The sequence below is a fragment of the Meleagris gallopavo genome, chromosome 3 (genome assembly GCF_905368555.1).
Source record: "Meleagris gallopavo chromosome 3, MGAL_WU_HG_1.1, whole genome shotgun sequence".
NCBI lineage: Eukaryota > Metazoa > Chordata > Aves > Galliformes > Phasianidae > Meleagris > Meleagris gallopavo.
In genome coordinates this window covers 52,468,921-52,483,746 of record NC_139406.1, presented here as the reverse complement: position 1 = coordinate 52,483,746, position 14,826 = coordinate 52,468,921, and the positions used below count along the sequence as shown (strand labels likewise).

Genomic DNA, 14,826 nt, shown 5'->3' with positions numbered 1-14,826 from the left:
AGGAGTACCACTGGATGGCCGTTCAGTTTACTGCAAGTCCAAATTACTTTAGATTTTTGAAACAAACTAACTAACAAACACGTAGGGAAGAAAGTAGTTCTTCTTCCTATGGTCTATAATTAAAGAAATAGGCACATGAGGTTGAAAGTCACAGCTTAATACATTTAAAATGACATGGTGATTAGAGAAAGGCAACTTCATTTATTAACAACAAATTAGTTGCCTTTCTAAAATATATTTTCTATATTAAAAACAATTTCCTTCAGATATTAAGTAGCTTAAAATAGTAAAAATCTATTTAAAATATTGTTTTCCATGTTTTACTTCAATTTCCATTTCCATTTAAAAACAGCTTGATACAAATAATGGGTAATAGCCTAACCATCTACAGTAAATAAGAGATATCACAGACTATTTTCTAGAAATAGAAGAATATAAACACTGCAAATTTAAATACATGATGCTAATTTATATAATTGTTTAATGGCTTATGCTGTCTATTTTCCCAATTAGCACAAAATAATACCCAGATTATTATACAAGCTTTATTTAGAGGCAAAACAATATACTTATTGTTTAAAAGACACTATGAATTAATCTTTCATTAGGAAATTAAATACGAGACAGCTAGTAAATTTATTCTTATATAAGTCGTGCTACATAATGATTTAAATCAAACTGTAGCAAAATCTCAGTATATTGTGAAGGCTGTGACCACAGAAAATTGTGTTTATTTGTTCACCTAAATGGGTAAAATCCAACTGCCTTTCTCTGCGTGAGTTAGAAGTGGAAAAAAAGGGAAAAATATAAGAGAAAAATACGTCGGTGTTTGAAGTGAACACTGATGTTCCTAGTGGGAAAAAACAAACAAACAAAAAATAAAATGACTGGAGCAGGTATTTCTGCAAAGAACAAAGGAAAATAAAAACAAATTCAAGAAGAGTTCTTGATATGTATGTATGTGGTCTCTATACATATGTAGGTTGCTCTGAAAGTAATGCATCCTATTTACTTCCATGGAAACTACTACAGATACAAAAAGCACAATAACATTCTTTGTTAGACCAAATTCTAGCTATAAAACACTGTTTTTCAACATACTCAACACTATTAGCTACTCATTTTTGTCATTTTGATGAACAACAGCCTGCATGCAGCACTCACAAAAATCCGTATCTACTGCCTCACTGTGCTCACATCTACTGTTTGATCTCCATAAACATTCAGCAAACGTCGACGAATGTCAATGGATGCCTTCATTTTCCACATGGAGGAATTCAATGACACACCTTTGCTTCATACACATTTCCATGTCAGATACCATTGTGTCAGACTCCCCCTCTGCTGCCATCTGTATGGCAACAACATGTAATAGAATACTGGTGGGAAGATTCAACCCCTACTGCAATAGCACCAATGTCTGCCTCTGATATTGTGGACCAACATAATAAAACAGAAGGCATTACTTTTGGAGCAGCTCTCATAAATACAACTTTGCAAAGCTGGAGCTACTCTGTCCATAAGCTCTGAAGTTTCATTAATATTATCAGATCCATGCTGAAAAGCTGTATCAGTAAAGAACACTAAAAATAAATTAGATGCTAAGGAACAAAAAAAGAATCCTGAAAGAATGCAACAGATGAAGGAAAAATATTTGGGTAGCAAATAAAAAGACTTCACCATTATTGCTACTGTAGAAAAAGAGAATGAGCTGTTTTAAGCCCACAGGAGGCATTTCTATCTAGTAGAGAATAATTAGGCCCTATTCTTTAAATCAGCTTCTTTAAGGACCAGGAATGAGTGAAGGAATAAAGCAAAAAGCAACTATTAAGCCATAAAATGTTAGGTTATGAGCTGGAAGAGCAGCTGGGTTTCTGAAGATAAGACCTCCTTAGTGAGTGCTCACAGAGTGTTAACATGAATGATAAAATTAGAATTCCTTAACAAAAAGAGCATGTTAAAATGTTTTAGACAACTTCCAGATTAAATATAACCTCCTCTCTTCCATTTTTCCAAGACCAGTTTTGGTAATTACTGTGAAAAGTTGTGATTTATAAAAATCCACAATGTTACCTTTCAATTTCAAATTTTATGAAGTGATTCAGTAATTTTATATTACCTGCTATATTTCTCCATTCCCCCCGCCCCCAAAACAAAACAAAAAAACCCACTAAAAATATGATACCTGCTTAAAACATAATAGAAGATTATGTTTCTTCAAAGAAAGTCTTTTGTAGGAATACAACTTAATTATTTGGTCGCACTGTCACTGAAATTTATTAGGAATAATTATAAACAGATTTATGTAACTGAAAGAATAGAAAAGGTTCTGGAGTGCTTTAAGGGGCTTATTTTCCCCAAATAAATAGTACAATTAACTCTGATTTCAGACAGATGATACTTATTTAAAATCAAACCAGTAAAATCAACAGCATTTCACTTCCTTCTTTTTAATAGAAACCACAGCAGATGAGAAGGATTGTTTACTAATGGCCACGTTACAAAACTCAAATTAATACTGCTACCATATGCTGAAGACTACAGTCTTACCTCAAGCATAAAATGTATGCACACACTCTGGAGATATGAAACTTAACAGTCCCTTAGGAAAACAAGTACACAAAATCTGCCTCTAAAATATCCATAAAATTCATTATTTTCCTTGGGTGACACAGATCTATACTTGTATTGACATATATGGTCATGCTTTGCCAACATAGATGTATCAAGTAATTCACCTCCATCACTCTTTGATCTCTAGAGCCCAACTTACAAAATCTGAACAATTCAGAACTTGACTGCTGCCATCAGCTTTTAAAAAAGAAAACCCGTTTGGGAGTTAGTTAATTGCACAGCTTCACCAATGCAAGCAAAACAGAAGCATACATCAAGGCTATGACTGTGACTATAATATTCTTTCTGAAAAGCAATACTTCCAGCACGAAATGATAAATAACATTCAATCATATATTTTGGAAGGGGACATTAAATATCCTGTTAGGATAGTACTTTGCACTGAATCACATCATCATCTGAAGAGAATTTCGTGCCTAGATACTTCATAAATCTTTGAAAACTACAAAATCTTATTCCAAAAGAAGTCAACATTTTCCACTAAAAATACAGTCTATCATCACTAAGTCACCAACGTCTAAGGCCTCATTAACTTTACTGTACAGCAAAGAGAGCAGATGAGAAGACCTCCCTCAAGCTGTACAGGATCTTCTCATTTTTATCACTTATGCACTGGCATTGAAACGAACAGAAGTTAAACTTAATCCTGAGTACAAAACTTCTATAATTAATTTTGGGGAGATTAAAAAGAAAAAAAAACCCAAACAGCAAAAAAGTGTCACTTTCTGTTTCTTTCTTTCAAGTGTCATACCAAACTCAGTATGTTCAGGCTGCTACCCTCTTTGCCACTCTCCTGCTTTGAGAAGACCCTACCTCGCAGCAGACATTGCCATGCACAATAGACATACTTAGCAGAATCAGCAGCACCACTTACAAGAGAGAACAAGTTGAGGATGACAGGTTTCCCTGGACTGTGCCAGAAATTTCATTCTCAGAAAAATAACTGAATACGAAACTTGGATTCAGCTTTCAAATGTTGGTGAACATTCATTTCTCACAACAGGAGTAATCCTAGCAACTTCCTAGTCCAAAAAGCACAAGCTGTCCAAGAGCATAGCAGTTACAAAGATAAAATTTCAGGATTCTGCAAGAATCTGATCCTCTATCATCCATCTACTACTACCTCTAAGAAAAAAAACGAAAACAAAAAACTGGCTAAGAATTAATTCTGCCATTCTATTTTTGCAATTGAAGAAGTTCTCGTTTTAGAAAAACCACAGAGCATTCCTCACAGAGGAAATGACATTGCTCAGCTCTGGGCAAATACCAGGTGCCACTTTGGGCTGGGCCTGGTGAAGGAAGGCCATGCAGGAAGGGCTGCCTCCACTACAGCGATGTTATGGCACATCCCACTGCCATGGGTGAAGACAATTTTTAAACAGCTGCTCTCCACACCTGATGGATTACGTCTGGCTTCAGAAACCCCAGGGAGCAATCCTTTTTTAAGAAAAGAACATCCTCTTGATGAGCAAAAAAATTTAGTCATCATTTTTCCAGGCAATGGAGATTGTGATTTTAATTCTTTTACTGTGTCTTTACATGCTGTCCCTATGTTTGAGTGAAACAGAATTTCTAAAAATATGGAAGAGTATTAGAGACATTCTGTAGAATTCCCATTCCACACAAAATCAACTGTAACATAGTATTTCTTTAACACATGCCTTGGAAGATGGTGGGGAAAGAGGAGAGATTTCTCCACAGCATCAGCAAAGCCCTGAGGTGTGGCTTCTTTTATTATCAGTTCAGCAGTGCTGATGTGGGCCCGGAGCTTTTGCCAAGTCACGTATTTATAACTGTGAGAAATTTCTATAGCATTATGCTAATAAAATTGTTCAGTAGCTTGCATTTATACTGTGCCTACAGGGGAATACTGTGATTCTTCTCTGTTTGAAAGTCAGCTGGTGCTTTTTAGTCAGAAAGCTGAAGACTCATCTAAACGCTCACAAAAGGACCGAAGCAGTGGCCAAAGTTCATCTGTGAAGGTCTCATACTCAGTTTCCAACCAAATAACTTTAAAGAGGCACTGTTTAGACCCTCACTGACAACATCTTTTGACATCTCATCACTCTGTGAGAACTGGGACTTTTGGACTTTATCACACTGAACACAAACAAATTAAAAAACGCAGTCAGACAACCAAGAATACGATGCGCAAACAATGTCCACTATTATATGTATCACATGTATTGAGGCTGAAAGGAGTTGTTGTATCCATTGACCTTTTCTAAAATACAAGTCAGAGTTTTTCATAAAGAGTTTTTCGTACTGGATGTTTTTCATTTATTTATTTTTTATGTCGCAGAATACTTTCCTGGAAGGAAAAAAAATCTCTTCTAGTGTGCACAGTTAAACTAATGCACAGATTACACAGATGCACAAATCATCAGGTTTGTTCTTCCAGATTAAATATTTTCTACAGAAATAATGTTTCTTAAATATTTACAAACTGATCAAGTCATCTCTTCATTTTTTATAAACTAACTAGACCGGCTCTCTTCAATTTCCCAAAGCAACAGAGGTATTTGTTCACTCAGGAGTTCTTATACTTCTTTTCTAAATTCTTTCCTACTTTTCTTAATTCTTTCCTACAGACCAACTGAATGCAATACACTAATAATCATTTAACTAGCACTGCACTCAGAACAAACATATACCTACTATATCCCTTAATCAATATTATCGGATTTATAGACCAAGAACTGCATTAGACTAATTAGCAAAAGCATCTCATTTGTGTTCAATTCATTTCCTACTGTGATCTTTAAATGATTTTCACATTTGCTGACTTATTGGTTATATATCTCCACTGCACAAATATGACCTTTATGATTTACTTTAAATTCCAATAAAACTTATGTTGTCCAACTATAACCATTTACAAGGCAATCAAGAGGTCTCAACATTGTACAGTATCAATAAATTTAGCCAGGAAAGATTTTACACTTTTCAAAAAGTATCAATAAATGTCTTGAATATAAGGAGGTCAAATTACATTCTCAGAAGAACACCGTTTTGGATGGTGATTCCTACTCCTCTGCAGAACTAATAACTTGTAATTTTCAATCCACTTAGAACTGGCTGTTTTTCTTTGTCATGCTGCTGTTTTTAAGCCAAGCATACACTGTAAACATACAGAATCACAGAATTGCAGGGGTTGGAATGGAGCTCAACAGATCATCAAGTCAAACCCCTCTGCTAAAGCAGGTACCCTACTGTATGTAGGTCACACAGGTGGGCATCCACACAGGCCCTGAATATCTCCAGAGGAGATTCCATGACCTCTCTGGGCAATCTGTTCCAGTGCTCCATCATCCTTATGCTAAAAAGTTCTTCACATTTGTATGGAACTTCCTATGTTCAAGTTTTAGGCTTTATCCTATCACTACGTACTACTTCATCCATTTGCCTCCCACTTCCCTTAAGGTATTTATAAACATGAATCAGATTCCCCGCTCAATCTTCTTTTCCCCAGGCTGAACAGACCTGGGTTACTCAGCCCTTCCTCATACAGAAGATGCTTCTGGCCCTTTATCATATTTGTGGTCTTTTGCTGGACTCCTTCTAGGAGACCCTTCCTTTTTCGAACTGGGAAACCCAGAACTGGACACAGTAGTCTAACTATGGCCTCACCAGGACAGAGAAGAGGAGGAGGATCACCTCCCTTGACCTGCTGGCCATGCTTTCTTAATGCACCCCAGAATCCCATTGGCCTTCTTGGCCACAAGAGCGCATTGCTGGCTCATGGCCAACCTACTGCCCACAAGAACACCCAGGCCCTTCTCTGCAGAGGTCCCCTTGAGCAGATCATCCCCTAACCTGAACTGATGCATGCGGTTATTTCTTCCCAGGTGCAAGACTCTACTCTTGCTCTTGTTGATCCTCAACAGGTTCCTCCCTGCCCAATTCTACAGGCTGTCCAGGTCTTGCTGAATGGTTGCACAGTCTTCTTGTGTGTACACCTAACAGAATTCTAAATATATATCTATGTGTATATATATATTACTTTACTAACAAATTTTCAGTCTCAAGAAAACCTATTACCAAGCATGTTTGACAAGACTAATCTCTGTATCACTTGGTTGATGTAAGATATGCTGTCTTCAATTCCGTATTGACCTCACACAGCCCTGGCCTTTCTAAATATAATGTAGACTCAGTTTTTTCAAGATTTGCTAAAGAGAAAGTACGAGGAAAAGTTCTCAGCTGTAAAAGCAATTTAGGTGCAAATGACTGCTGGATCCTAAATAGTTAAAGATGTTTAATTTTAGCAGCTGCTTTTTCACATCACCATAAGTGCTAGAATGATTTTTATTACTGCAAACTGTAAATACAGTATGCAGCTTCCACACAGTCAAAACCGAACTATTTTCTTCTTCTGCTATTCTGGTACCATTATTTACATTCTATTATTCCTATGTAGTTGCCATGTTTTTGCCACTATTTTTGTTTGTTCATAAGAAGTAATACCTACTTTTGCTATCTAGCTGTATTTACACTGTTTTTCCTTGCTGGATTCTTCCTGTCACTTAAAGAAGTATCCATCAACTTACTGTCTGAGTATTACATGGGAATTATTGAAGAAACACAAATATTTATGTACACTTTATACATTCAGTGTAGAATGCGTACGCATAGAAACAGTGCACATGCACAGTCTAATTTATAACTGTAAAAAAATAGAGCTATTTAATAATTCATGACTGTTGTTTTTCAGTCAAGCTTCATAACTTCACCAGCAGATTCAAAGCAATCTGGCTTAGGTAATTCTTTTATTCCTATCATAGAGCATGTTGTGATTTTTCATTGCTACTAAAGAGCAATACTTAACAGTATCAGCCCTGCACAGCTACAACATAGAAGCCAAGCAAGTCATCCAAGATCAAATGTCGGAAAAAAAAATATAAAAAATCCAAGAATGGAGCCTTTTCACGTCACAGTTGTAAACAGGACACCTCCTCGGCATACATGAAGTCAGCCAAAACAGAAGGCTGCACACTGTGCCCAGCAGTGGGTCAGTTTCTAAGCAGGTGGGCAGAAGAGAACAGATCAAGGGAAAGCTTATTTCAGAATCCCTGCAAAGTTCTCTTTTCTGTGTAAAGAGATCACTTCACGAGCATTACATGAGTGTACCTCTAATAAGAATATTCATTTATATCACTTGCAAGTCATTTTAGATGACTGAAAAAACATATTTTCTTTATGAGCAATTGTTACCTTTAGAACAACAACAACAAAAAAATTGCTTTCTAAGGCACTGGAACAGGTTGCCCAGAGAGGTTGTGGATGCCCCATCCCTGGAGGCATTGAAGGCCAGGCTGGATGTGGCTCTGGGCAGCTTTGTCTAGTGTTTGGCGACCTTGCACATAGCAGGGGGGTCCTTTTCAACCCAGCCCATTCTATGATTCCATGATTCACGTGCCTACAATATTTCTGTTTGTCATTATTTCAAAGAAAAAAAAATGCACAGGCAAGATTCAAAATTTCCACGTGTTTTATGCAAACATGGTATCCAGGAGAATCTGAAAGAAAAAAAAAATATAAAACTTTGTCTTGTAGCCAAGAATGATACTGAGGGACCCTACTTGCCCACACTAAAGCCAGCGAAGTACACCAGTGTCTGTACACTGTAAGTCTGAAGCCTAACAGGGCAAATTTCTCAATAGCTACAGGACCTAGAACAAAAAATGTCAAACCAAAAACTTATCTACTCAGTACACACCTAACAGCATATTCATTGCCTTTGACAGAACAAAGACAAATTAACACACTTGGCATTCCTGATTTCTTTATAAGACCACAGAAGATAAGAGGACACTCAGAAATAGTCCAGTGCATGCAAAACGTCACATACTCTTTAGAAACCACACCAGGAAAATCAAAGGTAAACAATACTCTTTTCTTTTCCTAAAACATGCCCTCTAATATTGAAATTAAAGCACCTACCACCATTTTCTTCTCCATTATTATTGTTTGTCTCAGCCATTTCAGTGCCATCTAACTCAGATTCACATCCTAAATCCAATGTTCCATCAGTAGGGCATGTTGATTCTTCTTTCTACAGTTAAAATGAAAAAGGAAACTAAAATTAACAAGAAAAAAATCAGATATGATCCTGCTGCATCTCCAAAAATAGATTACTGCAGTATATTCATATGCTTACATCTCAAAAAAAATAAATGAAATGAAATGAAATATGCTTGTGAGTTACTCCAGAGAAAAACATAAAAACAGACTTTCATGAAACAACTTGCAAAGTAAAACCAAAAAAGCTACTTTGTGAAGTCAAAACATACTCTATGTTTAAAAACTGTCAAATAAAATGCAAGTTCTTCCACTTCTATTTTATTTTTTAAATTCTTTTAACAGAAACAGCCTTGTTTGGCTGTTAAAAATCCTAGTCTTTGAGTGAGTGTCCAGAATACTGCAGCAAAACACAAATCCTTTAATGTTTCTTTTTAGCTTTTGCCGGTTTCCTGAATTCAAATAGCTAAAGCAACCTGGAGCTCATGAGCATGGAAGTGATTGTGAATGCTTGGATTTGTGCCAAGAATATCTCCAGATTTAAAGCAGAACAACAGCATTTATTTTAGTAAATTAGGAAATGGAAACCTATTAATTCAATCTCAGGTACAGAATTTTTAGTTATCAGGAGCAAACAAATCTACATGGCTTTATGTTTTTAAACTCTTACATGCAATTTGTCTGCCATAAACCTTCCTTTCACTCCCCTCAGCTTCAAATTTTAATTTACTACATTTAGGCGGCTGAACACATAATCTCAATCTAGTCTCTCTTCTCTGCTTTGCATTCCTCCAGTTTGATTGTGAAGCCACTCTAAGTTCGATCATGGATAATAAAAAAATGTCATCCACAGAAAGCATCAGATACACACTGAGAAAGACAAATAAAGCAGGAAAAAAACAGCACAAAGGCAAAACTGCATCACCATAACTATATTCCCTATCAAAAACTAATGATGCAAGCAGAAAATTTAATGCTGATTTTTATTAGACTCACAAACAATTTTTCACTATTCAAAAATCAAACATTAATAAATTATTTAACAAGAAAGTCTGTGATCATCTTGATTTCACTGCTCATAAAACAATGGCTTTTCTGTGAAAAACTCTGAAAAATCAGCATTTTAGTTAAGCTGTATGTTTTTTATACTAATGCCAAAGTCAAGAACATGTATACGCTTTCTAGGATAAAACATTCAATGTTTACTTTCATTATAAATCCTTTTAAAAGACATCTGAAAGCAGTTAGTAGGACTATCAGGTCATTTCCTCTCCAAAGAATCTAATCTGTTTACTTTTCTATCTATTGAAACATTCATAAAGAGGATTAATAGCACCATGTACTTTCCATTCACAGCATTTAAACTTACTTTGAGAGCGTAGAGTCCTGACTTCCCAGGGATTTTGAAGAATGTTCCATCACCTACGCGAGTGTTAGTATGAAGCATTGCATTCAGGCAAGCTAATGGAGAAGTTCCACTGAAAAATAAAATTGTGCAAAAAATAAAGTAGTCCAAGATTGAGTGCCTCTTGTAAAACTATTCCCTCAATCCGCTTTTTTTTTTTTTTTTAAATCATGCTTGCCTGGCTTTTTTTTTTTTCCTCCTTTTTCTTTTTTTTTTCTTTCTTTTTTTTCTTTTCTTTTTTTTTTTTTTTTTAATTTTCTCAATGCAGAAAACATCTACATTACAATAACAGGCCAGTTTCAAACTTAATCATATGCATCTGTCCCCTAGCCTCGAGGCAAAAAGTCTGTGAATTATAATTACGCTTTTCTTCATACAGCAACCAGCTCCACATTTAAAGAGAACCACTTTTCATTTAAAGAGTCCAAATATTTATGTGAAATTACTTCGTAAATAACACCATGAAGCCTCATTTTTAAAATGTTACAGACAACGTGGCTGCTGCACATGAATGATCAAAACAGCACTAAGTTCAAGGGCAGCTGCATCCTATAGGATGAAAGGCAACAAAAGAACAATACGGAGCCAAGGAAGAACGCATTAAAATTAAAAGTGATATATAGTTAAGCCTTCTCCCGGCTTATGTGGTCAGCATTACTATACATAAATATAAGCACATTTATACAATTCTGTGAAGCACTATCTTTTCTAATTAGAATTGTTTTAAAGATTAAGAGACTGACCTACTCAAGATAGTAATTAAACATGATATCATTGTGGAATGTACGTTAAGGGACTATTTAAATAGAAACACAATGTGTTAAGAAAAAAGAGTACTCGTACACAGACCTCTTTATTAAATATGCATGGATATGGCAGAAAAAGAATGCAAATGTTTCTACCCTGGATACACCTATACAACTGTGAAAAGTTGCTATCAGAAATGTTTTATTTCAATTTAATTTTAAAATGAAATGTTAGTACAAGATGTACAGTTGCACTGTCACATCTCTGTCCTCGTTTACTGACTGCTGAACACATACTCTGGGACTGACTCTGAAACTGTGCTTCTTCCCTGGGGTCATCAGCCTGCACGCGCGCTTATCTTGAGCCACGTAAATATATTCCACTTGGTTAAGTGGAACAATGCCTGCGCATTAAATTTAGCGTGCTGCTAAGTATTTCAGGATTAATTATACACTCAGCTATAAGGCAAGATCAGGGCTTCAGAAGTCCGTCAGAAACAACTGTTCTTTATAATGCGTTGTTTTAACAAAACATCCTTTTTGAAAGTCACAAGACTGGTCTTTTTAAAATACAAACTGCACTGAAACTGTCCTCTTTCACAGTATGCTGATGCTTTGTGTTAACTCATACAGCTCCGTTACAAGATTCATCCTTCCTGTACATATATAAATTTAACGGCAAAATCATGTGGTAGAATCACAGAATGATGGAATCAGAGTTGGAAGGTACCGTGGGTCTTGTCCAATACCCATGCAACAAACAGGGACATGTGCAGCTAAATCAGGTTGCCCAGGGCTGATCCAGCCTCACCTTGAAACTCTCCAGGGATGGAGCATCAACCACATGTCTGAGCAACCTGTTCCAGTGCCTCACTATTCTCCTTGTAAAAGACCTTTTCCTTAATCCAACCTAAGTCTTCCTTCCTTAAGCTTGAAGCCTTTTCTCCTTATAATTGCATCCTGTCCTATATAATTTATTTACTATTGGTCACTCAATATATCACATTACTACATCCAAATTAAAAAGTACAGGTAAAAACGGTGCTTGTTAATAAAGACATCAGCTATTTAACATAGATGTATTTTAGAAGTATTCTACATATGATCATCCAATACGAAAATTCTGAAAAATTTTTGTTGTTTCTTTTTCTTATTTGGGAGGCAAATAAAACTAATTCCACATCTGGTTTTAATAGCATACTGTAACATAATATAAAAGTCAGTATTGCAGAACTATAATGATACTACTAACAGTAGCACAGAAGATAGTAAGAGATTCCATTTCAATTGAATTTAACAATCACTTTTAAAAGTTTTGGAATACGCAGCATATCTCTCTTTACACATTTTTCATACTGTATCAGTGTTTGACAAGCAAAGACACGGGCGCTTAATGGAGCAGTTCTAGCTGCATAATTTCTTCCATATGGTAGCATACATAACATGAGGCAGTTTAGACCCTCACAATCTTGGATCTTTTCAGTTAAACATTATCTCAGACTAAGACTTCCCTGCAAGATAGAAAGAACTTGCTGACTTCGCAGCGGAAGACAAACTCAATATATCAACAAGAAACAAAACTCTGCATACACGTATGCAGTGATTTGCTTCATCCTTCTAGACCTACGTAGAAATTCTGGATCCCTCACTTATTTTTAGATATCATTAAGCAATTAAAATGATACATGATGAATGAACCCAGAATAGAGGATCTGGCAATATCTCATGACCACTACTGTGTTCACAGCAGATATCTTAATCTTCAAAGTCTAGCCAACTGGCAAGCGGACAATAGAAACTACTCTCAGACTTACAAAGAAATCTGCATCAGCTACTGAGCCAAGAGGTACTGTTATGCTTTTTTTCAAAAAGACATCTGCAATTCTGAAATAGTTTTGCCTGTGACCAAGGTGCTGTATCCACTCTTCTTGAAAAGTGGACTTGCATATGTCTGTAAACAAAATAATAATCTGGATGCTAGCTAGCAGTTCAAACTGGAATCTCATGGAGTCCTTTATCACTGCTATTCTGACCCATGATAAGCAGTCATTTGCCCATCCTGTCAGCACAGGCATCCTTAACATTTCTAGTCATCACCCACAAAGGGTGATGGACATGCTTACAGTACATGCTATTACAACACAAAGAACAGTGGTTAGAAAACCCAGCAATCAAAGAGCCCATGACACAGACTGATGTCTGAATCATAGGGTAGTACGTAATACTTATTGCATACTTTCTAAATTCTCCTAAGGCCATACTCACTCTTGTCAGAGCTGCTGGCATATATTAATAGAGCAGCCAACGATGGTCAAATAAAAGACTGTGAGTAGCTCTGAATGTGAAATGCTGCACAACTTCACCAGAATTTTCTAAACACTCCAAATTAGTTCAATTTTGATTTGATAAAATCAAATTGGGTACAAAAACTCTTTACTTCACAACTTGATATCTATGAATTTTTTAGCCATAACACATTTTAATCTAATATGCTGAAACTTTTGTTTGCCATAACCTACACATGAGCAATATATTTAGCATCTACAGCCCTCAGATGCTGAACTTCTATAGTATTACCTCTTGGGTAAGACTTCTTTAAACCATTGTGGTTTCAAAGTCATATATAGATATAGTGTCGCTTCCTGTAGTATGTATTTAAAATATACCATTTTCTGCTGGTATGTTTATTTTATACAAACATTCATACAAACATAAGAATAGTATACCTATATGTGTGCAATTTCAGAAACTTTTTTTTTTTTTTTTAATTACTTACTTTCTGTGAAGGTGATATGGAGTCGCAACAACCAGCAACATAGGAAAGAAAAGAAAATACTGATTAGTCATCCAAAATAGAAGTTCTTATTACAATTGGACCATTTAAAGGACATTAGGCAATTCAAGGTTACCGATATGCTCTTCCTCATAATCACAGTAAGTTGGAAGCAGTCAAGCATTGTTCCAAATAATGTCACTAAACTCCTGTACATTATAAAAGCAAGACAACCAGCCCAACTCCTCAGTCAAAAATATATTGTGATTCTGGACTCCCTCTGCTGGTCATGCAGCTGGTGCTACCTGAAGCCAAACTCCAGCCTCAATGGCCTCCAAACAGAAAGCTCTGCAGAAACACGTGCAGTGAGAACAAACTTCTGTTACCTTTCGCCTCTGATGCTCTCCCCAGAGAAAAAAATATATAAAAAGAGCACTAAAACCACAATTTATTTGTAACTTCTCAAACACATAGTTTTGTCAGAAACCCTGAAAACGTCTATGGTTATACTTTTAATTCTAATGGCCTTTGCTAGACTGCTTGCCAAGAGAAAAATGATGATCTTGGAAAATGAGATGTTTTAAATACAGAAAACAAGATGCCTAAAGCCAGCCTGTTCCACCACTACAGTGTGGCAGGCAGTGGAAGCACCCTGAGGCTGGGCACACATTGGGGGCATCCAGCCCCAATGCAGGCAGCACTTCAAGCCCTTCAGCTCCTTCCTAGAGCTTGCCAGGGTTCCACTGGGATCTTAAATGGGACTACAAGTGCTGGAAGAGGAGCACTTCACTGCCATAAATGTGATTATCAATTTCTGTCTGCAATCATCTGCTCATCTTATACAGATCCATAAATAGACACAAAGCCGAAAACAAAGTAAAAGGAAAGGGCCCATAACTGATTTCTAGATCTGATAGGAAGTCACAGAGTTAAAACACGATTATCACACTTGTAAATTTTATCAAGGGATTGCAAGTACCCTGGAAAAAAGACCTAAAGTTACAAGATGCCTCAGTGAACTGGAGGCAGAGGTTAAAATCAGCAACATGAAAGTCAGTCAAAAGAAATGGTAAGTGCTATACAGAATATGAAATCAAATACTGAAAATACATATATTCATAGTAAGTCAAAGGGAAAGACACGAGCACAATGAAATGAATCAAAAAGTAATGATGGCACCTCAACTGTATTAACAGAATTGGTCAGCTGGATTGCCATCTGAATCATATAAAGCAAATACTTGGTTA

At 36.2% G+C, this 14,826-nt stretch overlaps 1 protein-coding gene across 1 annotated transcript in view; it reads right to left on the bottom strand.

Annotated features, from left to right (window-relative positions):
• The window catches only part of ASXL3 (ASXL transcriptional regulator 3), a 71,989-nt gene extending 61,812 nt beyond the window's left edge, over positions 1-10,177 (bottom strand). Inside the window, 2 exon segments of the mRNA XM_085221018.1 lie at positions 8,578-8,689; positions 10,025-10,177. Of these exon segments, the coding sequence (XP_085077144.1) occupies positions 8,578-8,689; positions 10,025-10,102 (190 nt within the window). The 5' untranslated portion in view covers positions 10,103-10,177.
• Between the last annotated feature and the right edge of the window lie 4,649 nt (positions 10,178-14,826).